Genomic DNA, 27,044 nt, shown 5'->3' with positions numbered 1-27,044 from the left:
ATTCTCGTCAACAATTTTCTCAAGTAATTCCAAGTAAAAAAAACTTTTTTCTTATCATACACAAACTTTCAAAACGTCTTTCTGAAACGTCATCATCGAGTTTTTGTCAAATCGTCTCTTTGAGATCGAAAAAACGAAAGATCAACGATAACGAATCGTCGCACAATCGTGGTCTGGAAACAAAAAAAAAAAAAAAAAAAAAGAAATGGTAGTGTAACGGCTCGAGTGCAACCGTGTCGGAGCATAAGCTGCCGCGTCGTGTGACCGTCCCGCGACGTTGCAGATAAATGCCCTCCCAACACCGGCCTGTCGAGCTTTCACACAACGCTTTCGCGTTATCGTGTAAGCTTGATCGATGCAATTCTCGATCTTCGCGTGTGCTTTTTCACGAGGCAGTGTGTTTTCTCCCTTCGTCCTATCCTTCGTCGTACATTCATTCGCATACGAGAAACGTGTAAAGGAGAGGAGGGGTGGAGGGGGGAGGCAAGAAGAGAAGAAAAAAGAAAAGGAGAAGACGTGTGCGGAGAGTGCGCCTCGAATCCTCTCTCTCTGCTCCTTCGAGCGAGAAAAGAATCAGAATATCGATAGAAATCGCGCGAACAATGCGATTTTACGATTGCGCGCGTTTGCACGAGGAAACGCCTCGTGTCGAGATCCTCGAGAATATTAAAAACTGACGATCGTCGCCACGTTCTTTCTCCAAGCATTCTTCTTTCTTATACGAGCGTAATCACGCTTCTTTATATATTTATATATATATATGCTTAATGAATTATTATATTTTGATTCAGAGATTCGCGAAGTAATGTAATTGGCAAGAGAAGGAGCGTGAACAGCGACACTTATCCATCTCGTCTCGTTTCGAGGATGCTCGATAAATTGCGATTTCCTCGTGCACCCGATGCGTCGTCTGTCTGCCCGCGCGAATCGACACGACGACGAGAAAAAAAAATCGTCGTGGAAGCGCGACGGAGAGAAAGTGTTAACTATTAATTACGGAAAGGAGAACGGGAGGAATCTTGACGAGATTCCATCACGTAGAATTCGTGCTAAATCTGTGCATGCGTGCTCTCGCGAATTTTACTTTCTTTCCCTTCCTTTCTTTCTTTCTTTCTTTCTTCCTTTTTTTTTTTTTATCTTTTCAATTTCTCTTTTCTTTTTGCGTGTACATATATGCGTGTATATATGTGTGTGTTTTTCCCCTCTTTTCGTGCTTTTCTCCCCCTTTCTTTCTTTCTTTCTTCTTTTTCTCTTCAATCGACCTTCAGAAGAAAGAGGAATCACTCGAAACGAAATTGCTAATCGCGCTACGAGTCAGAGAAGCGGGTGCGTGTCGTTCTCTCGACAAGCTACACAACCTACCGAACGGATTTGTTCTGCTTCGTCTTTTTTTTTCTTTTTTATCTTACTTATCAGCGTTATATCGTGTGTGTACATGTGTACGTGTGTGTGTGTGTGTGTGTGAAGCCGGCGGCGGCTTCGCTCGAAAAACTTTGAAATAATTAAGGCCGACGAGCGAACAAGCACGTCGTTTTCAACTCCGCCTGACGATTCAGGTACGCTGTGTGTGTGTGTGTGTGCATGTGTGCCTATTCAATTCATAATTTCCCTCCGATTCGTAGAATTTCGGCAGAGGAAAGAAAAAAAATATATATAAAGAGAGAGAGAGAGAGAGAGAGAAAAAGAAATATAAATAATATTTCAGGGAGGAGAAACAAAAGAGAGAGATTGCGTAGAAAAGTGTACGTGGACCGTTTTTCTTCTTCTTTTTTTTTTGTTCCTTTTTCCCTCGTTTTTCCTTTTTTTTCTTTCTTTCTTTCTTTCTTTTTTTTTTGAAGCGGACGACGAACCTATCGTTAACGAACCCATCCGGCCCCGGGAATTAAAGATTTAAATTATCGATTATACATATATACGTAGTAGAAGTGTAAACGTCGAGCCTAACAATCACAGCTATTGTACGATACTATAAGTGTCTCTAGAAAACTGTCGCGGAGGAAAAAACTAATATTTAATAATAATAATGCTAATAATAGTAGTAATAATAATAAAAGTAAAATAATAATAATAATAATAATAATCATAATCATAATAATAATGTTAATATTAATATCAATATTAATAATATTATTAATACTAATATTAATATTTATAATAATAATAATAATCAATCATAATCATAATCATAATAGCAATTATATAAAACGATAAAGAGAATAATTAAAGGATTCTAGTAGCGATTCTGTCACAAACGAGCTAACAACGGTCTCTCGTTAATTACGCGCTTTTCTTTCGATCGTCGTTCCGAGTTAACCTCTAAACAGGTTTGGACATTGAACGATAGAAAAAAAAAATATATGTGTGTACATATGTACGTATGTTTCCACGTATGTGTGTGTATAATGCGTTTACATTTTGTATACGTGTTAACGCGATTCACGTATGCATATATGCGCATATGTATGTATATATATAATATATATATATATATATATATATATCTATAAAATTGATCCTACGAAGAGTTTGCCTCACACCGGGTTTATCTCGACGGGGCTAAAGAAACCTAATATAAATCTTTCTTTCGTCGGTAAGCATTCGTCGTTACGCTTCGAAGTAAAGATATTTTTTTCTTTCTGTATCTGAGTATCGCGTGGTTTCACTCCTATATTCCTATGCAGCGAATAAAGTGTACGCTGGAATCATAATAAATCGATGATTCGAATAAAGAACGGAGTGGACCGACCACGAGGCACCCGAAACGAAATCGTTAGAAGAAACACTGTGGTCGATGAGAGGGGAATAGGCAACACGATGCCTACTCCGTCCTCTATATAATATATATATATAATATATTTTTATATATATTTCCTTTTTTTTTTCCTTTTTCCCCTAAATTAAACGAACTGTCTAATATGTCAAAGATGCGTGCCCCGAAAAAATGAAACGACGCACGATTATTTCGTTTTATATAAAATCTTAAAGACTTCGGCTTATATAGGACCTATGTGTATGCGTGTGTGTGACTGTGTGTGTGTGTGTATGCGCGTGTGTTTATACTTTACGTACACGAATATTGCACGTATCGGTATCCGATCATGTTTTCGGTTACCCAATAAACCGTGTACAACCGAGTTTATATATTTAATATATATTATATATATCACATATATAATATATAATATTATAGTTTGCATATACAAAGCATTCGTGATTTTCGTTTATACCTTACTTTACTTCTCGCTTTACTTCTTCGTTTACTTCTTTCTTTCCCTCCCCCTTCCCCCCCTTTGTTTTCGCCCGTTTCCTTCCAAAGCTTACTGCGCTACGATTTTTCTTCGTTTCTTTTTTTCTTTTTTCGTCATTTTGTCTCAAGTGCAAAGATAATAGTAATAGTAATAGTAATAGTAGTTTATCGTAATCGTAATAGTAATAATAGCTTCGAATAGTTTTAGAATCGAATGACAAATAAATTTCGCCTCTCTCGTGTATCGAAAATCAAAAAATAAAAAAAAAGAACAACTCTCTCTTCCGCTCTTGCACGCTGTAATAACTTTTTCTCCCTTGCACGCGATCAACCTATCGAGAAGAATATCATTTATGATGAAAGTTTAATTGTTCGTCGTAATAACGTTATATATATATATATGTATTCGCGGTTGCTTTTTTTTTCCTCATTATCGTCTCTCTTTCTCTCTCTCTCACACACACACACACGCACAGACTCATACGCGCGCATTCTTTCCTCCCCTTTCTTTCTTGCCTCATTCTCACGTTCGGTCTCGTCTGAAACGAAAAAAATAAAAGAGAAAACCGAAAACGGAAATACAAACATCGTTACGCTTCACAGCTAACCACAGCATTCGGCAAATATGTTTCGCTCGTTTTTAAAAATTATTATTTATATCACAATGAAACGCCAGCGCATCCTTTTCTCCCCTGATCCTCTTTCGATTCGATTCTTTCCTGGAACGAGATAGCCCCCTCCCTGTACCTTTTTCTCTCGATCCCTCAAAGAGGGATTTCCCTCCTCTTCCGGCGATTCGACTGATTCAAGGATGCGTCTATATATATGTATATATATATAGGTCTGGCAGGTTTTGGCCTTGATCCGAGAATAATAATTCCGGATGATCGCGAACATCGTGTATGCTAAGGATCCGTGCCGGTTGAATTGCGTGTCGGATGAACTGAACGTGCAAGGCCACAAGTGTTCAAGTTTCCCGCGACGCGGATCCGCGGTCACAGGGTTTATCGAATTGGCGGAGAATCGACGGACCCCTCTCTCTCTCTCTCTCTCTCACACGCTCTCTCTCGCTCTCTCTCGCTCTCTCTCTCTCGCGCTCTCTCTCTCTGCTTATCCTTTTTCCTCCTATTCTATTCTTGCTGAACGCTCGCCAACATAGCTGCACTGTTGCTCACAGGTTTCACGACCACGCGATAGAATTTGGTACCGCGTCGTACGCGATATCGATTCTCTGACTGAAACGTGAACAAATTATTTACTTTAGTTTTAGTTTACATCACGTTATAATGGATATATATATTTGAATGAAAAATGTTTTACCTTTCTAGCGTGACAGTACTGTTTATCCACAACCTCGACGATGCTCTGAGTATTCTTCGTCTCGTCGGGATTCGAGCCGAGATCCAACTCGGAAGAGGAATCCGTGTTGAGGAAGTAGAGTGTCGTCGACTCCTGGTACAACGTGTACGTGCCGTGGGTCGGATCCCAGAACATCAACACGTTATCCCCGGGATCGCAGCTGGTCGCGGTGATGTGGCCCATCTCGACGAGCTTCGTAGCCGTCTTCTGCATCTTCTTCTGGACGTGGGTGAGGCACGTGGTGCAGCCGCATCGGCGCTGCGGCTTGGGGCTGGTCGCCGCGTCCCTGCGCGCGCTCGACTCGGAGACCACCGCCACCGAGGCGTTCATATCCTTCTCGCGGCACTCGGACGAGGACGAGGAGTCGGGGGCGGCGAAGTTCCTAGGGCGCTCCTTCACCAGCTCGATCTCGAGCCGGACCTTGTCCGCCTCCAAGGCCTCTATCTTCGCCTCGGCCGACTCTTTGCTCTCGCGGAGCGATTGCAGCTCGGCGCTCAACCTCTTGTTCTCGTTCTCCAGCATCTCGAGCCGTCTCGCGAGGCAGCTCGGCTCGTCGTCGCTCGCCTCCAACCGCACCTTCTTCGACTCGGACACCTCCACCTCCAAGTCCTTCTCCGTCTCCAAGTTCTTCGCAACCTCCTCCAAGCTGCTCTGGCTCATCTCCAGCTGCTCGTCGCTGCTCTCCTTGTGCAAACCGGGCTCGCCCTTAAAATTCTCCGACTCGGTCAAACGCCTGATCGTGCTCTTGTAACGCTTGCACTCGTCCGTCAACGCTACCTCCCTTCTCCTGAACATCTCCATCTCTCTGTCCTTCTCCTCGATCACCTGCGTGGCCAATCGCAGATCGTGCACCAATTTCGCCACGCAGTCCGTACGCTCGTCCTCGATGCTCCGCTTCTCCTGCTTCATTGCGTCTTGCGACGCCGTGCTCAACACGTGGCCGGCCAACTCGATGAAGTCTGGTCTCTGAAAAGGAAGAAGAATAAGAAGAAGAAAAGAACGAGAGGAAGGAAGAAGAGGATAAAATTTCGAGAACTCACTTCGATCTTGTCGGTGCTGTCGCTCGGGCTGCTCTCCATGGTAGAGGAAGCTGTCATCAGCTTGAACCGGCTCCTGATCGACTGCAACTCGCTCTTGTACTCCATCTGCAGCTTCTCGGTCGCCTCCTTCACCATCCTCTTCTGATCGCTGCGCGCCGTGTCCAAACTCTTCTCCAACTCTTGGATACGTTTCTGGCATTGCGTGACGGAGTTGGTGAGCGACGCTATCTCCAAGAATCTCTCGTCGTTGGCGTTCTTCACCGCCGACTCTTTCTCGGCCCGCGCCTGCTCCAAAGCCTCCTCCAACTGTTGGTGGAGACGCGTTTGCAGATCCCTCATCTCCGTTTGCTCGCTCTCCAACTTTTGCCTCATGGTCGATATCAAACGCTCGTGCTCCGCCAGCTCGCTCTCCTTCTCGATCACGCTCCGCTTCAACGTGCATATCTCCTCCTCCCGATTCTCTATCATCTTCTTCACGTCCGCCATCTCGAGCTCGTGGTCCACCGTCAACTCTTGCTCCCGCTCCCGAAGACGGCGGTCGCACTCGCGCGCGTACAACGACAGGGCCTCGCGCACTTGGTCCGTCGTCTTCGAGAGACCGGCCGCACCCTCGCTCGATCGATCCCTGAGAACGGCCAACTCCTTGCGAACGGACCTCAACGCCTCGTGCACCACCGCCTTCATCGCTTTCATCATGGAACGGAGCCTCTCCACCTCCTCCCGAGTGTTGCCAAGATTCTCCTGAAACGTCGACCGTCGATCAGTAAAAGGGTCAGAGAGAAAGAAGAAACAACTATTCGAATTGTAATATCACAGGCGAACGTGAAGAGTAAGAGTAAGAAAGAGAGAGAAGAGAATTAACGTTAGCAAGTAGGGAAAAATAGGGAGAGAGAAAAGATAGATTCGACAAAGAAGAGATCCCAAAAGGAGTGAGATGATTCGAGTGAAACGATCCGGTTCGAATCGAAGTCGTCGCTTTTTCAATATCCGATATTTCTTTCGATTCGAATATACATTGTTGTTACTGTCTCGGAGGGGGTAGTTGGGGATCGTGGGAACGGGAGTATCGAGTGCGACGGCAGCTATCCTGTAAAAAAAATCAAAAGACACACGCACTCACACGACACGACGACGCGGGGCCGGCTAATAAAGTTAAAACGTAAAATGAATATACACGCAAGCATGTTTCCAGAGAGAAAGGAGTTGACAACTCCGTGAAAGAGCTCATTGCAGGCAAGAGATACATACCCACACACGACTTGGAAAATTACTTTGCAATAAGTCAGCGCTAATAGCTTACTGGATAGCGTAATGTAAAGACAATGACAACGAAAGTTACCTAGAAACCACAGAAAGGGAAAGTAAGTGGACGTAAAAATTCAAGTAAGCGGACAACGTCTAGTTGAAAAGAAAAAAAAAGTAACTTTTCTTGAAAACGTTTACGCGAACAATATACATATATATATATATGTACTCCATTTTATATACATATACAATATACATAGGATTACGAGGAGGATGGCGTAGAAAATGATATACACACATAGACAAGGAAAACGAGAGGAATACTAATTTCGAATATGTGTAAAGCCAACAATTATGTACCATATACACATACGTATATATATATATATATATATCTCGTAGAAAGGATGGAGGGATGGTAAATAAAAGTACGTATATATATATATACAGACACATATATATATATATATTAGCGGTAATGGAACGTTTACGGCTACGACTACAAGGTCTGTTAGCGAGCTGTAAGTCGTCCAGTACCTGGAGAAGGGAAACGATAGCCTGGTGCTGGCCGTCCGCGGGATGCTCGCTGAGGCTGCTCGGCAGGGACTCGTCCATGTAAAATTCAGTACCCATGAAGTCGGTAGCCCCAACTCCCACGGATGGGCTGCTACCGCCACTGCCCGACAGCTGGTGGCGTTGCTGCTGCTGCTGCTGCTGCTGCTGGCCGTCGCACATCACGGACCGTGACAGGGAGGAGGGAGGATTCGGACTTAGGGAGTTTGGCTCCTCGGCGGGCATCGTGCTCGACGGCGTCTCGTGATATTTAGGAAGACAGTTGGTGGTGACGGTGGCACGGTGGTGAAGCAAACAGCTCGACTCGCCGTTCTCGGCGCACTCGGTTAGCGGGCTCAGCTGAGCCGGACGCTCGCTCACGGACAGACTGGGAAAATGGAAGGATCCAGGCTCGCTCGAGGAGGATGACCGGTTCGTCAGGTCCGCGACTTTCGAATTAAGCGGGGATACGTTAGTCGAGGTCGAGGAAGCGGGGGAGACGCTTCGCGAGGCACCAACCTCCAATTGCTTCTGACGCGTTTGTTTCGCGCCATCGAAGGACTCCGGTTTAGAGTCCGTCGCGCCCTGCCCGATCTTCTCGAACTCCTCCGTGTCCGTCTCCGATTCGAAACCACCCCTGGAAGAAAAGAGAACGGCTCAAAGGAAGTCAGAATCTTAGGCATAGGCAAAATAGGGAAAATTCCAATGTACCTGTCGAACAACATCGGCGCCCTGGCCCGTTCCTGCTCCTTCGCGGCCGCGTCCACGCGCATCGAGGCGCCGTCCTTCTCCTTGTTGTTCTCGTCCGTGCTGGTGAGACTCTTGGACAGGAAGAACTGGGTGATGCTGTTCAAATCTGGCGACGAGATGGTGAGCGCCAGATCGGGTAGCTGAGATCTCAGAGATTCCATATCCTCGGCCGTCAACTGAAAAAACGATCGTCCACGATAATCGATCTCTCTCTCCCTCCTCTCGAAGATAAAGATAAAGACAATATACCTTTGGCAATCCGTTGTCGAAAACGGACGGCGCCTGGGTGGCGAACGGCGGTGGCGTGTCCTCGAGGCCTGGGAACAACGTGTTGAGGAAGTGGCCGTCGAATTTGCTCTGAAACTCCCTTCTACGTGCCAATTCCTCGCTGTGAACGGTGAGCAATTGGCAGGCCAGGTTGCTCGCCCAGACCAGGAAAGCTTGCGAGAACGTTCTCCTACGAACGACCTCGGCCACGGCGTTCATGTACATCTGGGGCGCGAGATGGATCTGCTGCAACACCTCGAGGTGCCTTCTCAGACGTTTCAGGCTCTCGTGATACATGACCAACTTGCCGTCCACCTCCATCATCTTGTTCTCCACGTACATGATCCACTTGAGCCGGTGATAGATGTTCACGGACAGCTCCTCCTTCGCCTTGGTGCACCTACGCCTGATGTCGCGCAGCTTGTTGTGGTTCTGCAGCATGACGAGCAGCTGGCGCCTGTGCGACGTGCACAGGTCGGGGAGCACGCTCGCGTCGCCCAAGTTGTTCGCCCGGCTCTGGTTCTGGAGGAAACCCTGGGCGAGCTCCCCCTGCTCCTGGACCAGCTTCTTCGTCTGCGCCATCAGCTGCTCCAAAGCGAACAGCCTCTCGCCAAGCCCCTTGATCTCCTTCATGTCCTGCTTGTTCGCGCTGTCTATGGCCGCGTTCACCTCGGCCTTCAACGCCTCCATCACCCTCTCGTCGAACTGCTCCAGACCCCTCGAACACTGCTCCGCAACCTGCTCCAAACTGCTTTGATTGTCTTTCGCCGAGATCCACCGGAGCAGGCTCAGAACCTTCTCCCTACCCTCCGTGTCCTTCTCAGGCTGACTCGGTTGCTCGTCCGGGCTCAGCAAACCCTCCGCCTGGGCCCTCAGCGCTGGCAGGATTGGAATTTTCGCTAGGGTGCCCAGGTCCGCGTTGAAGCTGAGCAAATTTTCGAAAACTTAATCAATCTATCTTAGAAAAAATAGTAATTAACGATACACGATTAAATTAACCCGTACTTTAAGTTTTTGTATCTGTATTAACGTCATAGAGATTCTTTAATTCACGATTAAATTAAGTATTTTAAGTTCGTTTTTGAATCTGTATCTGTATTAACGTCATAGAGATTCTTTAATTCACGATTAAATTAAGCCCTACTTTAAATTCGTTTTTGTATCTGTATCTGTATTAACGTCATAGAGATTCTTTAATTCACGATTAAATTAAACCGTGCGTTAAATTCGTATCTGTATTTGTATTAACGTTATAGAGATTCTTTAATTCACGATTAAATTAAGCCCTACGTTAAGTTCGTTTTTGTATCTGTATTAACTCATAGAGAAAATTGTAGAAAAAAAAGGAAAAAAAAACAATCGAATCTCGAGAACTCGTCACAGGTGATTATGCAAATGAACGTTGCATGCCGATCTTGATTGTTTATCGGATCTTGAATTTATCCGGCCCCGGGTTTCTAAAATAAGCCGGTTTAATTTATTTTCCCGCGGCGTGCTTACTTTTCGAGTAGTTCCATGTGCCGCTGCCTCTCCGACAAGTAAACGGCGAAGCTCTGCTGCAGGAGGTCGGCCCGTGACTGGAACATCTGAGTGATGTCCTCCAGATTCGCGACCACGGCAGCCCACCCCTGTTGCTGGAGGTGCTGATCGTGGACCAGCCTCTCGCAGATCCTCGTCTGCTCCCGCGCCAATCCGCAGCACTGCTGCGCCAACTGGGCGCGGGCGATCAGGGTCTGGTAGGTGGCCGGCATCGCGAGCGACGCGTCGATCTGATTTTGAAGATCGACATCTGCAATTTCAACAAGGATCGTTTCTCATAACAGTGTCAAGGATATATCAAGGATTCTCAACGGAGTTTATTTTTTTCCTGGAATTATTCTTTCCGGGAATTACGATTTTTTTACGAAAATTTTCAACTATCATTCTCGATAAAGCATAATTCTCATTAATTAGGGATAAAACATGGTTAATGAAAGGAACGGATTATTAGAAAATGGACGATCTTCGTTTTTCGAGTTGAAAATCCGCGGCGGCTGGTTTCCTTCACGAGGGTGAATTTTCGAGGGCGAGTGTCTCGAGTTGCACGGGCGTCTCTAAAACTGGATCCTCGTGGGTCGATAGCGTGGAAAAACAAACGAGGAGAGGAGCGTGTATCGATCGTGTACACGAGGATGATGATCATGCGCCTTCAACCGGTGGATTAAAAAAATTCGCGTCACCTCTTCCAATTGGAGAAAATTTAATTCAACCGATTGAAAATATGTGTTCAATTTTTTTTTCAGTAAAATTCCAAATTCTTTTTAATTTACGCGTGCTATTTAATCTATCTCGTGACGGATTTTGATTTCTAACTCTTAGAATTGCTAGAATTTCTAGCTCTGACGAAACGTTGGGCTTTCTCTGGGTTGCTAAGGGCTCGTGGAACCCTCCCTTACGCCAGTAATTGCTTCTCCGGGTGTGGAAATTTTTCGAAGCCCCAATTTCATCAAGGTAGAACGTGCCCCGGGAATCTACTGTCAAAGGAAAGCCCATGAGTGATGGATTGTTCCCAACCGCTGTAAGGGAGGGTCGTTACCCTCCCGCACAAACACTCGAAACCAGAGAGAGAGAGAGAGAGAGAGAGGAAAAATTCGACCAAAAATACGAAAATAATAATAATAATAAATTCTCATCGTAGAATTAGCAAGAATGGAAGGCGAGACACACGGTTGCCTGCTTTTCCACATCAAAGATATACAGTAATAATGGTATCATTTCTCGTGTGGGACGCAGTTAATCGTCGCGGCCGCCTGTGTTTCTTCGTATCCACAATTAAAGAAATTACTCGTCGAATTAAGTCTGTGATGGCTGCCTTTCTCGAGTGACGAACGATATAATCGAAGGGGAGGAGAATTTTGAAAGAAATTATAACGAAGATTTTAAAGGCTGTTACAGGATCGATTACGGTTCAATTCAAATCCTGCGAGCAAAGGGATTGGACAGAGTGTCCCACCAAGCTGTATAATTGATCGAGCTTCGCCAATGTAATCTTGGCACGCGATGAAAGCTCAAGGTCGTGGACACGGCCCGCGCCATCTCTGCACACTTACGTCATAGCCTGGATTTGGGGTTGCACACACAAATGCACCTGATGGCAGATTTCACGGTATTTCCAATTAGATTTTATCCAAAATTTTCCTTCCAAAATATCGTGTATACAAACCTCTTCGTTTGAATATTCACGAACGAATTATCCTCTCCTTTATCTCGTTACATAAACGATACCTGTTCCATTTTCTCCAATTTAAAAATTACGGGATCGACGAATGAAATCGTGTCGCGTCTCGACGAGTTGTTAGATCCTCCCACGCGACGACACGCGAAGATGAATCTCCCTACGAGTTGACGGATCGTTTAAACTACGCTTCGACGGGTCTCGACGAGCGATCGAAGAGAACTGTTTACGTGCACGCGTTCAGACGTAAACTGTAATCGTTGTTGTTTTGATCGAATACGATAGGTTACGAAACGAGATTACAAATCGTGGGAAAATTCTTGCCAATGGTTACATCGTATGTTTCATTATACTGTCGAGTACAGGCAAGCTGTCCTGTAGAGAAGTTGATCGATGAACGTTTGTCGTCAAACATTTGATTTTTTTCCTTTCGTCGCAAATATTGACTGCGAGAAATTTATCCAAGAACAATGTTGTACAACTAATCACTTCTCTCGAGATCCTGGAGAAATTCGAGGAATCAGAGGTCTCCTCCATTCTCTGTTCAATTCCAAAAAGAAAAGGAACAAGAGAATTAAACGAGTTCGTGGCTGTTCGAATTTCAAGTAGCGATACGACACGTTTGACCGAGGAAAAAGCGCTGCGGAAAGAAAGGGGGGAGGAAGCGCGCGAAGACAAGGAAGAGGAGGGTGGAATAGTGGATCGAGGTATATATTGCACAACTGTTGGACAACGTATCGATTTTATGCCGCACCGGTTCGGACGGTTTCCTTTTCCCCTCCCCTCCCCTAGTTTCCGCGTCTGAAAAACGGAGAGAGAGAGAGAGAAACAGGAAGGAGAAGAAAAATGACAGAAGAGAGGTGGAGGATCGAAAAAGACTTCGAGATTAAGGATGAGGAGGAGAAACGAAAGCGAATCTTTGGCCCGCTTGCTCTTTCAATTCTCCAATTGTTATCGCGCAGGCGGCGATCGATCGATTAATTCGGCTCGGTTTCCGGCCTCGACAATACCAGAAGTGGCGCTAAATAAATCAGAGATCGAGGACCGGGTGACCCCGAACGGTTGTTCGCAAATACGTCGATTCGATTCGAATCCAACGGCGCTTGGAATAGTTTTTTAAAAGGAAAATAAACGACGAAAAATCTTCGCTTTTCCCTTTCTTTTTTCCAGTTCGATTCGAAAGAAAATCCACGAATGATTTATAAATAAATAAGCTCCAAGAATTATCGACCGAGTGTCAAATACTTATAATTCTGGGCGCAATCGTATGCAAGGCGATTGTAGGCGAGTCGAAAGGGGGTCGCGGCTCCCAAAAAAAGATCTGCAACATTGTTGCACAACGTTGTAAACGCAGAAGAGACGCAGAGATAGGCAAGCAAAGATGATGAAAATTCGCTTCGTGTTTCGCGCGCTGTATATGCAACCGGCGGTGACCTCTTTCCAATCGTGCGATTGCGTAAGCTTCCGGCGCGCGGCAGGTTGAACCTGGCAAACAGGGGCCAAGAATTTCACGGCACGACACTGAATTCCCAGAATATCTTAACTTGGACTAATGCTCCCCTTTTCTAATTATAAATTCTACGCACCGCAAAACACACACCCACGCGTTCGCGAAACGTGGACACACGTACATACGCTCACGTTCGGAAAGTATCGATCGATAACAAGTATATTTGTATACCGATTTTAAAAGAAGAAAGAAAGACGACGCAACTTTTTTCCTCTCTTATATTATATCCTTCCTTCTATAGAATTACTGCTCGTTTCCAACCCCTATAAATCAACGTTTATTGAGAAATGTCGACCAAAAAACACCATGAGAAGAGAAGCTTCGCGTTGAAAACAAGTAGAATATTATATAAAATTTCAAATATTTCGTTTCGCAGCACATCTTGATTATTCGGCCAACCAATAATCCGGATAATCGAATCTCGGTTGTGTATCTCGGTGCAAGTTATCAAACTTGGGCTCCATCCCAAGTTATTAAAGGGTGAATGGATCCGTTGTCGGGGGAGGAAGAATTGCGAGCGCCGTTTCATTCTCCGCATCGCGGTTTAAAAGCCTGTTGCTCTGCCAACCGGCGACGACCCGATGGGAATGCGTGGACGCAGCAATGAGCGGCGTAGAGCCGTGGCTCGATGGGTCGCGATCTTATCCACGGTGAAAACTCGGCCATCCATCCGGTGAGCGAAGAGACGGGGGGAGAAACGTTGTTGGGCGATGGTTGGTCGATCGCCAGGAAACGATAAAACCCGTCGATCGAGGAACCCGCGATGAATATCGGCCGATCTCTCTCCTCTCCTTTCCTCGCCCTTTCCATTTTTCCTCTCTCTTTCTCTCTCTCATCGGTCAATCATTGCATAAGCGGTCTCCCTGTTTTTATCAATCGACGCGATTCGAGTAACGGAGAATTCATTTCATTTTTTATCCTCCATCCTCGTGAAAGGATCGTGAAGTTGGTACGTCTTATTCTTGTATATACTCCTTGTGATCGATAAATTGGATCGATTCGATTTCGAAAGCGAGTCGTTGGAAATTTATGTTATACATTTTTTCTTCTTTTTTTTTCTTCTTCGTTCGATATTGGATAGCCAGTTTTACGCGAGTCGTAAAGCAAATTAGCGATTTTCTCTGGCTGGTACCACCGTGTGTTTTCTCAATTAGAACGAATTCTCCGTTTCTTTTTTTTTTTTTTCCCCCTTTCAAAAATGAACTGTAACAATCGAACGAGAAGAGAAAATTATTGGGAATAAAAGGAGAAGGAAAGTGCGAGACATTTCGCTCTCCGTTAATTCGATACCGTTGTACAGGTCGAATTACAACACTGTAATCACCGTGTCTTTTTTCCTTCTTCTTTTTTGCATTAATTACAGATCCAGATACACCAATTCACGATCGACCGGCGGTGGGTTATAATTATTATTCCCGGAACGAGAGAAGAAAAAAAAGGCGTTTACGTAAATATCGGGTGGAAAAACACCGGTTTCTCGGATCGAAAATGAATCATGAATTTTCCATCCAGTGAAAAGTGCGCGACCCACGATTCGCTTGTCACGCACTCCTTTGTAACTTTCACTACACCTATAAATATCGAAGCTTATTAACCAGAGATCCGTTCTCATTATCGAACAACATCCTCCGAATCTTCGATCGATTATTAGGAGAAAAAAGAAAAAAATCGTTGCTTTCTAATCTCCTATCTTCTTCCATCAAAAGGAAACACCGTCCAATTTACTTTCCATCTCCTTGTATACAAAGCAGCCAACTTTATTTCCAAAGTTTCGATGCAACGTTTTCTGGCGAGGAGCAAAGAGAAGAAAAAAATAGGCGATCATCGATCGAGAGTTGCGAGAAAAGATGGAAAGAAATTTTGGAATAATAATATTCCTGGGGGAGGAAAAGATGAAGTATCTCGAATCGATCGTTTCTCGACATTGTGCAAGACAAATTGATGTTAACGCGGCGAGATCTGAAAAGGAAAGCCTCGCGTTACTAGAATAAACCGTCAAGGCTGGGACCCGGTCCAAGTATCCGATACATCGCCTCTGATATATCGCGCACACCCTGTATATACACCCCGGACGCGTCAATAAACGATCGTAATTTATATTCGATTCGAGAACTCGCTCTCCTCCCGTGAGAGAAGAGATCACCGATTTCGAATTAGAGGATTGCGATGAGAAGAAGAGAATTGAGAAAGCAAAAATGTGAGAATGTGAGAAATTATCGATCGAAGAGGAGCCGGGGTTTCGGGTGAAAAAGAAAAAGTTTGAGGATATAAATTCTTTAGGGATCGAGTTGTTACGTGTACGTGTATTTTTACGATAAATCGTTAGGTATTCATTATATTTTTTTAATGATTAACATTTGTGCAAATAACTCGTTTTATTAAATACACAATGACTCTTTGTTCGCGCGTGTAATAATTTTTCCTCCTCCTTAATATTTCTCCGATGATGAATAAGAAAATAAAGGTAGGAAATCGCAGAATACGAGACGTACGGCTACATATATCGATTCTGTGAGTCACTTTATGCGGATGCTTTTAACAAAATTAATGCCTAGTTTTATAGATAGAAGCCTGTTTATTTATTCCCACTTTGATAATCCATTGAATAATAAAATTAATAATCGAAATGCTCCTAAATAAATCGTTGTGACTAACACGAACTGAGAGGAGAGAAATATCGTCTCGATATTTTTCGAAAAGCATTCTCGATTCGAGCCGAAACGAGAAAGGAGAGTATTAATTTTCGACGCTGTACGGCGCTGTTATCATTCGCGTTGAAAAGAAAGGAAGAAAAACGAGAGCAAAGAAAATCGTATCCGCGATAAATTCCCCGTTTCACTGGTTAATTGACCCGATATCGAACGCCGTTTCTCTCCCGTATAACGCGAATCTTGACCCGATCGAAGATAACCCTAAGCAGCCCCGGTGTCCTTTCCTCCCATTTCCGCCGCAGAGAGTTCCATTCCACCGATCCAACGCTTTCTTCTCCTTCCCTTTTCGTACCCTCGTTCGACAGATAACTCCCAGAAACTCGCCGAGATATCGCGTTCCCCTTCGAAGGTGGCTGTCAACGCCGAATCCACGTTAATGCCACAACAATTGCACGACAATTTTCGTAATCCTCGGCGAACAGGTTAACACTTCACGCGACACTTTTCGACGAAACCTTTTGTAATACAATCTTTTATAATCTTCCAGTCGAATAAAGCTACTCTCATCGCGTCGTCCACGCTGCTCGTCGTACGTTTCGAACGTTTCGAAGAGTTGAGAATAACGTGAATTGTGAAAGGTATAAATTTTTATCTCAAACTTACCGAAATCAATATCGTGGATACTCAAGTGAATAAGTTCCGTTCGAAACGAAGGAAAATTCCTTATTCTTGGCTTCTGACGAACGACGAAGTTTGGATCGATCCAACGGTAAGTTCGAAATGGTTAATTGCCACGTTCGTTCGATAGATAGCGCTGTTGCACGGGGCACGTGGTTTTCTGGTGTTCCGTTGTAGGCGCGGCATAACGCGTGGTGGTGGTGGGGGGGATAGTTAATCGTCGCAGGACGAGATTATGCCCGCAACAATGAGCATCGTTGTGCGAGGAAAAGCGAGGAGAAATGGTATCGCGGGGTCTAAATAAAAGCCGGCCGATTGGTTATCGACGGCTAAATAAAGAATATCGGGCCGGCTCGAGTGCCAACGCGGAGCATCTTTTGTTACGCGCTCCTTTTCCTTCCCAAGCTCGTTTTCGCGCCTAGGCTTCCGATTCTCCTTCTTCGTTCTTCGGATCTCATCGTCTGGAGAGATTATACTCGTTTTGGAGGACGATTAAATTGTTTATCCTTCAGGAGAATAATTTTCTATTACCGTACAATTTAATTCGATTTTAATAGCTTTGCTAATTCTCCGTCCCGTGTAAACCTCAAATTTAAATACTTTTCTCTTACTATCGCTCCTTCAATCTCCACCACACTTTCGATAATTTAAGAACCCTCTTTCGAAAGAATTTTCCCTTTCGAATCCCGTTTGGCCTGTTGGCAACCTTGAAATGAAAATCTTTTACCGGGGCCGGTATCCGTTAGAATGGAAAAAAAAAAGAAAGAAAGAGGAGAAAACGAGCGGTTGTCCGGGGTTGAACGGAGGCCTAGGTCTGGCGGATCGATGGCCGAGGTTCCGCTAAAGAGGCCTATATTTATCCGTCTTTGGGTCGAGGGAAAAAACTACTGGTCATCCGCGCGAAGAAACGTAATTTTGGAAACGATGAATAGGGGGAACCATCTAGATAGAATCTTTTTTTTTTTCTTTCCTCTCCTCCCTTTTTGGGAGGAAAACCTACGAGGCTACGATTTTGTGCGAGAGATAAGAAGAAAGGAAAAAGGAAAATAATCTGTGAAAGTGACGTTGAAAAAGGAGGAGAGTACCTGCCGAGTTCCCTTCGTGGAAACGGATGAAAAGATAAATTCGAAGGAAACGAGGCAAAGTCACTTTGGTCATTCCAATATTGGATATATAATTCCTAATTTCTCGAAGTGAAATATAAAATATATCTGAGTTTTTTCTCCCATCCACAATCTTCGAGAGAAAACACGCTCTTTCCATCCTATTCCAAAGCGAATATATATATATATATTTATTTATTACATTAATCGAAAAAAGATTCCGATAAAAGAGGCTTGAAAAGTTTCAAGAGTTAAATATTATATCGAGAGAATAGTCGTTGAAAACCAGGTTACAAATGTTACCAATTTTCTAAAACGGCCCAGTCATCCTCGATCTCTCGAGTCCAGTAAAACGCTCTCTCCCTTGGAATTAATATTCTTTCTTCTCTCCGCGGGAGAACACACCTTTTCCTCCTCTCTCTCTCTCTCTCTCTCTCTCTCTCTTTAAGAGCGTGCTTTTTTATCCAGCGTACACCATCGTGAAAGTTCGCTTCGTTTAAAGTGGATCGCAGGCGGATTCAGGGGTCACGGAAAACGGCCCGCGGCCGTTCTTAACGTTCAACATCTCGTTCGCTTTCAACCTCTTTTACCGCGCTCGTGGAAGAGGAAGGAGACTACGTGGCGCGTCCGCAAAACTGTAAACATCGATCCTGTTATTTCGAGGCTAATCGAGTATCGCGCGAGAGATCGCGATATTTGGACCACGTCCACTGGGAGAAGCTGGGGTCCAAAAAAGCGTCCATCGAAATCTAGGTTATTTTCTTTCAGGGAGGGAAACGTAATTGATAAAGAAGGATTTTTATCTCCAAGTTTCGAGAGAGGCAAAGGTTTTCCTCCCCGATTCTTAAGAGGTTGGGCAACGATACGGTAACGCCGCATTCCCACACACACTCCACTTTCATTTCTTTCGTTTTCCCAAGCCGACAACGATCCTGGCCTGTCGTTACATAAAAGGACTTAAAACGAATATGGATTCGATCCATTTCGAATCTGGTCGAAAGAGGCCTCGATGAAATAAAAATCGAGCGATTTCTTCTTCCGCCCGCTGTTTAATTTATCAATGGGTGAAAATTTTGAAAAATCGGATACAGAGAGGATGGAAGATCGCGTATAACGAACCATGGATGATACAATTATCGACCGAGGAATTTCTATAAATCGAGCTGCGTGAACGATCGATGAACGGATCCATGCCACTTAACACCGTCTGGAACGCGAATAATTATTCAGAATAGGCCGAACGGGGTTTAGAAAGACGGTGTTTAATCACGTAACCGGCCGTACACCGAGGGATTATGTATCCATCGATTAGATATGTCCGTTTATCCCGTGCCCCGTAATATTTACACGTTGCATAATAAAACTAACGACGTTACATGCCCGGCCTCGCGTACCTTTTTATTCATTGTTTACCGTTCTTCTCTTGCAGGAAGCCAAGAGATGTCAATCAAAACACAATATTTCCTATTTTGAATATGTTAATGCGTGCTAAGAGATCACAAACTTCTAATAATAGCCGTTATTCATACCTCCTTCTCCTTCTCTCTCTCTAACAAATCGATTCTATTCATCTTCCTTCCTTTCTAAGAATTTCAGAAAAAAGAAATAATACTAATTTCTCGGTGAAAATTCCAAGGATAACCCTTGATCCATTCCCTCCCTCAGGAGAATTACAGATATCCGTAATAACCGTTCGCCTTTCCATTCCATCCAGAAGAGGAGGGGGGGTTAAACAAAGGAGCAGCGGCCGCTCCTCGAAACCTGCAGAGATCCCAAAGGAATCGGCGGCGAAAAAACAAAGACGCGGCCCCGTTCGCACGACTCGTGGCGTAATACGCGCACGAAAATAATAATTGCGCGTAAGAAGGAGGAGGAATGGAGGGGAGAGGATGGAAAGGGCAGGGGAAACAATATCCTCGTCGCACTTGCATCACTCGCTCGCCATTGCCGATGCGAAATTACTCCATTATTCGCTGGCGCGCGCGTGTGGGTAAATACGTTTGTTTCTTGTCATTCATGATCTGATACGCCGCTTCCGCGAAATATTATTTATTACGCGATCGTCGAGCCGATCAATCGGTATTTTTTTTCTTAATACGTTCCTCGAAATTCTTCGAGGGAGAATTATTGTATTATTGTCGAGATTATCAGAAAGGTTTGATTGGAGAATCAAACGATCATCGAATACGATTTGTATTATATCGAGATTCGAGCGAGATTGATGATTCCGGAATAATTGTCCGTCGATATTTCGAGCGATAAGTCGATCGATTTACAAGGAAGGCGGCGATGTTAATTCCTTCGACTCGTGAACACGAAGATACTCGCGCGCTCGCAGCTTGTAACTTCCTGCTGACGCAGAAACTAGAGCATCCTGTCGCTCCGTAACAATGCTCGACTGTTGCTAAATTGTTGTATCGATCACACTCTTCTTCTCGTTTCATCCACGACGCGCCGCCGTTTTTCTATCATCCTCTCTCTCTCTCTCGAGAAAAAGAGGAAGGAGAAGAAGAGTTATCTTTTCTCTCCGATCTCTCTTCGTGAAACACGAAAATTAATATCTCGATCCATCGGTCAACGAAGCGATTTGCGGGGAAGAAAAGAAAAAAAAAAAAAATCAAACTTCATCGAACCGTACGAGCGTGTTGCAATCGAATAAATGTTGGGATGTAATCCTAGTAATTTCAACCTCGTAAAAACCTATGACGGGCATGATTCGACGTTAATTCCGATTAATGTAATTTCAGCCAATTACACCTCATTACTTCAGCCTCCAACTTTCTAATCTATCTTCTTTCGTGTTCTCGATCGTTTTTCGAAAAAAGAAAGAAAGAAAGAGAAAGAGAAGAATAACAGTCGAGCCAATTTCCTTTCAACAACGTGTACACGTTGGTTGGTCGAGAAAGAAAGAGGGAAGGTACGGCAAAAAAGGGAAACGATTTGGAATATAATTTAGTTGGAAGGTCTGTCTTCATCATCAAAGCGTTGCACACCTTTCGTTCGAGATCACCTCGAGATCGTTGCACACGTGCACGCGTGTATACAGCGTGAGTCAAAATTGAGCTACGTACATCCGTACGAAAATATTTGTTCAACACGCGACGCGAGATAAGCGAACGCGGATAAAATCGAAAAGTAACGAAAGGAAACGTTAATGTTTCTCCTCGTTAATCAATCAATTAAAAATAATCTTCTTTTTCTTTCTTCCTATTCATTTCACATCAATTCACGTTTTATCAAATTTTCTTCTCGAATATTTTTTATATCCTCTCTCTCTCTCTCTCCCGTAAGGAGAGAAAGTTGAAACTGTTGAAATCGAACACGTTTAATTTCTACTTTACGTGCAACAAAAACGTAAACGCAAAGAGAGATAAAATAAATTTATATATACCGCTTGACGATGGTATACGGCCGGGCTTTTGATCGTTGCTGTACGCGTATCTACGCGGGGAGGAGGGGAGGAGAAGAGAGGAGGGAAGGGAGGGAAAAAAAACCATGGAATAGGCCAGTCGATGGGTACTAAGAAAATCGCATGACCGCGTTGCCACGTTCTGTTGCAACAGCCAGAAAATAAAAGCCGCCCGAGGGAATGGAATAATATGGACACGTGTACGTGTGCCCACACGAACACACACACACACACACGCATACACGCGCAGAGGAGAAGGTAGCGCGATGAATAACGAAGCTATTGCTTATTCATTGCGATAACGTGGAATTTTCACCGCCGCTCGTTATTTCTTTTATCACCGAACCGATGTATTTGGAGCGCGTGTTTTTTTTTCTCCTTTTCTCTTCCTTTTTTTCTTCCTTCTCCTCCCCGAAAAATAGGCCCGTCTTCTCGAGGAAGATCTCGTCCCTCGAAACGGAAAATACTGGAAGAAAAATTTTTCGAGATTCGAAAACCGAACTTTGGTTTATTCCTCGGTTTCTCCTTGGAAAGATCGATGGAAAATATGAAACGTAAAATCGCGTAAAACTTTTGCGACGCTATAAACGTTTCGAAGGAAGAAGATTCCAAGATGGTTTCAAGGTTTACAGAGAATAATTACGTTACGTTTCGACCGCGAAATCGTGGGAGAATGGAAGGGAGAAATCAATTGCAAGGACGTTTAAAAAAAGAGAGAAGAAAAACAAAGGAAAACACATCGTTGAATAACAATTACAACGACCTCGATGGATTACTTCAACGATTCCTGCAACAGTTGATTCCACGTTGCATCCAACGATAATGTAATTAGTGTAATTAACGTTTCCGCGAGTCGCACAAAGAGGAGAATTCTTCCATCCTGCAAACTCTGGTCGAATTTAACTTCCTCTCCTATCATATATACGTAACTTGATTCCTGTAATTATTAAAAATCCTATTAAAAAATCACCGACATCGACATCGAAATTCGTAGATCAACCACGTTTCGATCGCAAATTTGAGAGGAGAGGAGAGCGCGAGAAAGGAAGCGGGTGAATTGATTTCGATCGAAAGCGACGAGGCACCGTTCAAATTGGAACGAATAACGTATTTGAGCCGAAATCGGGTCGATTCACCAGAGACTTGGACACGCTCGATACAAGTTCGTTCAAGGTCATCGCAATTTTTCCAAGAATCATTTTTATCATTCCTCCCTTCTCCAGATATTTTCTTTTCCCTCTTTCGTAATTCCAATCTAGAAATTCGCGACATATTATTACATTTTATTCTTAGCATTATCCCTCTCTGTTCTTTCTCCTTCCCCCTTCTTCGAATCCAATATACACCTCGCCACGTATCCGTCCATTGATTGGAACGTTGTGTGTATATGTATATGTATATATAACGCATACCCCCGTCGATTTACGTCATTTCTGTTTAACGAGGTTCCACGTCACACGCGCCGTGGAAAAAAATTCATCGATGAAATTGGAGGAGGATAGAGGAAGAGGGGACAATTTTTCACAATTTTTCTCGCAATTCTCTCTCTTCTCCCTCTCGCAAGAATAATTATTACGGCGCTGGCACGTGTAACTGTGAAAGTGTCCGTGCAACACGTGCGCCACCGGATGGAGAACGGTTACGCGACCGACTCACGGTGCCAGGTTGTCTGCTTTAAATTAAAGTCGCGTCATTCCTCGTCACACGTCCAACGCCACGCGTATTCGCGTGTGTGAGGGAAAACAGGTATCCGGAAAAGGCGAAATCGTGATCGAGATTTGATTTATTCTATTCTTTCTTTATTATTTAGAGCGTGTTGGAGTGTCAGTTGAAATTTCCTTTTCAAATGGAGACAATACGTATTAAATAATAGTTGTAGTTAGGAAGTTAGGATATTATTTATCGTATTGAATAGAGAAACAATCTTCTCTTGGATAACTGATTTTTCGAAACTCGCCTGTAATGACTAACACATCGAGTGAAAGATTATTACGCTTCTAAAAAAAAACGATGATGAAAAAATACGAAATAACAGAGGCGTCGCGTAAGATGCGTGTATCTCTCGTTGGAAATTTGTGCCATTGTTTTCCTGGATCTTGGCCATTGGTCAGGAAAGGAGCTTAGCTTTACAAGGATGTTTTCTGGAAATTTTCGGGTAGATCGAGACGATGCGGTCGAAAAAATAAAATATCGAAAGGTCCGCAACGATAAGCAGATTTTTGCAGAATGGAACGCGACCTCGGATGGAAGAGTTCAAGGGCTGAGAATTCTCGAATAATCGTTCTGAAAACGATATTCGACTTCGTTAAATGATTGCGTATATATATATGTTTTCTTTTTTCTTATTTTTTTATTTTTTCAAGGAACGGTATCAACTGTTATTACCATTTTCTTTATCGCGCATCGATATTTCAAAAATAATTGTAAAAATTCTTCGAATTTTACCAAAGTTTCGTCATTGGCAGGGGAATACATTGCATTACGAATGTACATAATAATAGTTATCGAATGGTAAGTAGAAAAAAAGAGAAAAAAACTTTGAAAAAATTTCGCTCATGACGTCCGAAAACCGGATAGTTAAACCGAAGCGAACCGATGATTAGATAAATCTTGTTTTCGGTTAATTGATATAACTGATTGTTGTTTAGCATATTTGTAAAAAAAAAAAAAAAAAAACACGTTAGAAAACACGTATACAAAGAAATTTTTAATTTCGCGTAATAATAATAATAATTTATCAACGAACGAACACTTGTTTCGAAAATCGAGGAATCTCTTCTCATCGAACGCGAAGAAATCGAATTATCGAAATTTCATCCTATTTCACGGATTTACGGGAAAAGTCATCCAAGTGGAACGACTCTTAATTACGATTACAAAAAAAAAAGGAAAAAAAGAGGAATTTTGTCAGTCGGCAAGGATTTCGTAATAAAATGCAAATTAAGCGGTAAATAATCTCGAAACAAAGGCCAGTAATCAGCCGAACCGGTTCCATACCCACCGACACAATTGTAGATAATTACGTTAACGAGCGTAAATTTATTCGGATCGTTAAATCGAGTTTACACGATCGAGTTTTTAGACGAGATCACGCGAGAAGATTGAAAAAAAGAGAGAGAGAGAGAGAAGGATGCGTATCGCATCGATACGTATCGCGCGTGAGATATTTCACAGCCGAAAATAGCCGAACGTAGACGAAATCATGGGCCGAGAAGGAAACGTGTCTGGAATCGTATGTGTGTGTGTGTACACGTGAATATACGCGTCTATGCAACTAGACTGCGCGAGCAGTCACGATAACGATGAACGTAATAATTGCAGTTGCGCTTTGCGTCGTTCCAAGGACTGCAAAGTAAAAAAAAAAAAAAAAAAAAAAAAAAGAAAAAAAGAAAAAACTAACCAATAGTACAAGTTATCTAGCCACGCCGTTTGCGTAGATGCGACGTATGCGAGAGAGCGAGCGAGCGAGCGAGCGAGCGAGAGAGAGAGAGAGAGAAATGAATGGATTCTGAATTCGCAATGAAATTTTTTTTTTTTTTTTTCCTTACGTAATATTCAAATACCTCTTTTCCATAAGGAGATAAGGAAAATTAAAATTAATGACTACCGCCATTGCGTTCGAGTCGAACAACAATACATCTCTCTCTGAAACCATTAACTACGAGCGGCCATCTCCGTTCTATGAAAATTAGGCATTCCCTCCTTCTTCGAAAAGAAAATTCAAGTTCAATTTGACAAGAATTGGAAAGGAAGAGGAATCGAAGGATTTCGTCCACGATTTATACAAAATTTTCCCTTTCCTTTTTTTCGTTACGCACGCACCGCGAGTTTCTGGCATGGAATCCCGATAAAACGGAGGAGTCGTTGAACGGAGAGATTTATTAAACCCCTTCCCCTCCCCCCCCCCGGTCAGCCTTCTCCCTTTTTCTTTCTTTTTTTTTTATTCCCAAGCTTTTACGAGCAGATATCAACCCGCTATCGCGAAACTCGTTCCGCGAACGCGAAGATAGGGACGAAATAACACGTCGAATAATATCTGGCTCGTGTGAATGTCCACGTACCGCTGTTTACGAACATGTATCCACAGATTACCGTGTTTACAGCGCAGAGAAAGAGAGAGAGAGAGAGAGTCGAGGAGGAGAGATTAGAGAGGAAAGGATGGCGAGGATCGATCGTCGAGGGGATGAAAAGGGGAGAAGGAAATAAAATCGTTCATCCTCGAATAATAATCGTTCAAGTGTGGATCTCTCGATTTTCCTTCGAAAGAAAAATCGGTTTTTTCTTAACTATTATTCGCGATTTTTACCAATTTAATTTCTAATCAAGCGTGGACCCATGCGAATTCCCGATTCTTTCTCTTTCCTTTGAAAAAAAAAAAGAAAAATCGACGAGGAAATTATTATTTTTAATTACTTCGTTCGAGATATGATTCACCAATTCAGTTTCTAATCGATCTAACGCTCGAATCTCGAATATTCTCTCCTTTTCCTTCGAAAAGAAAAAAAAGAAATCGACGGGAAAATTGTTTCTTTCTTTTAATTATAATTTTTCGCGGTATATAATTTAATCTGTAAAGAAAGGATTATCGAAGGATTATTGAATCTAAACGTTTAAGAAAGCTTCTTCCACGGTCTTTCAAACAAATCTCGTCGTTCGCTTACGTTTTTTTTAATTTGCCTCGTCGAAAGAAGAATGCGAAAAGAAGGAGGACCAGTCGTCGACTTGAAACACTTGATAGATCCCACGAATCGGAACAAAGAGGAAGGTATGATGGAAGGGCAGATAGAAATCGGTTCCAAGTGCTCGAGCTACTTCGGTCAAGTGCACGCAGCACGCTGATATTCGCTTTTCTAAACGAGCCCAACGTGGCATTCTTCTTGCCCATCGATTGGTCCGCGCGGATTGCATTATTCAAACCGAGGCGAATCCATTATCCCGCGACTCGTTTCTCTCCCTCGCGAAATTCCACGAAATTCCGCGTCGACGATCCTCGAAGAGAATGATCTTTTCTTTCCAGGACGCGAACAACATCCTGGAAGAAATTTAAAATTCTCGAGAGTATCCATCCTTCAAGGATGGAGAGTATTTCCTCGAAGTATGGAAAAATAGTTTCTAGTTCGCCGAGTAGAAACACGTGTCCCGGGGAAAATTCGAAACCTCGAAAACTCGTTAGTAGGGAAGGGGAGAAAAGGGAAAATGGGGTTGCAAGGATTTATCGTTGTCCTTCCACGGTTGTTCGAAAGCGTAAAACTGTTACCTGAAAAGCTTTCCTTCGAAAAAAGAAGAAGAAGAAGGAAAGTTGGAATTCTATTCTTAGGCCAAATCCGAACAACGTTCGCCAGATGTCGCACAGTTTGAACGCGCCTTTCCGTTCGGAAGGAATTCAAGATAATCTGTCTGGTCTCTTTCAATAATAACGTGTCACCTTCGTCTTATTCAACCGGGAAACTCCTTCAGACGTTGTAATTGTCCCTCTTCTTAAATGTCACTGACTAGTTAACACAACACAGGCGCGACATTCGAATGTAATTAGACGACACGATTACATAAAGCGTCTAATTTTAAACAATTGAAATTTAAAATTCAAAACGATATATATAACAAAAAAAATAGTATTTTAAAAATATCGCAATTTATCACGCGATAACAGATAATAAGAATATAATTTCAATATTATAATTCTAAAGAATATATTTCTTTCTTTCTTTTTTTTTCTTTACGTAACACCTGCTCAAATTGGAAGAGCAAAGACAACGTATCCAATCAGATCCATTTATCATTCCACGGATGGCCCGAAACCTCGACTTGGATCCCTCACCTGACCGATCATTATCCGTTCGAAAGTTTCGAGCAGGCCAAAGACCCGTCGCGAGGACTCGTCCACGCGTCGCTAGTGATAAATTAATTCAAGGCCAGCGGGAATAAAAGACCCAGGGGTCCGAACGGACTTCCGTCCAACCTCCGTGCGTTTTCACGTACTGTTATCGAGATGGGGACGCGGGGTCAGAGGCGAGCCAGC

At 43.4% G+C, this 27,044-nt stretch overlaps 1 protein-coding gene across 5 annotated transcripts in view; it reads right to left on the bottom strand.

The window, feature by feature from the left end:
• Positions 1–2,872: 2,872 nt before the first annotated feature.
• The window catches only part of LOC408358 (RB1-inducible coiled-coil protein 1), a 39,394-nt gene continuing 15,222 nt past the window's right edge, over positions 2,873–27,044 (bottom strand). For 2 of the 5 annotated variants that reach the window (XM_391908.7, XM_026443629.1), the window contains exons 3-9: positions 9,961–10,249; positions 8,443–9,385; positions 8,155–8,369; positions 7,429–8,080; positions 5,647–6,387; positions 4,568–5,572; positions 2,873–4,482 (exon numbers count right to left, since the gene is read on the bottom strand). In XM_391908.7, coding sequence (XP_391908.4) covers positions 4,378–4,482; positions 4,568–5,572; positions 5,647–6,387; positions 7,429–8,080; positions 8,155–8,369; positions 8,443–9,385; positions 9,961–10,249 — 3,950 coding nt within the window. In that variant the 3' untranslated portion in view covers positions 2,873–4,377. Of the gene's footprint in view, positions 4,483–4,567; positions 5,573–5,646; positions 6,388–7,428; positions 8,081–8,154; positions 8,370–8,442; positions 9,386–9,960; positions 10,250–16,498; positions 16,626–27,044 lie in introns of those variants that run through there. The other 3 variants (XM_006566375.3, XM_026443630.1, XM_006566374.3) reach the window with 2 other exon arrangements.

Source organism: Apis mellifera, linkage group LG11 (genome assembly GCF_003254395.2).
Source record: "Apis mellifera strain DH4 linkage group LG11, Amel_HAv3.1, whole genome shotgun sequence".
Classification (NCBI taxonomy): Eukaryota; Metazoa; Arthropoda; class Insecta; order Hymenoptera; family Apidae; genus Apis; species Apis mellifera.
The sequence above is the reverse complement of the archived record's forward strand: the minus strand, read 5'-3'. Positions and strand labels throughout refer to the sequence as shown.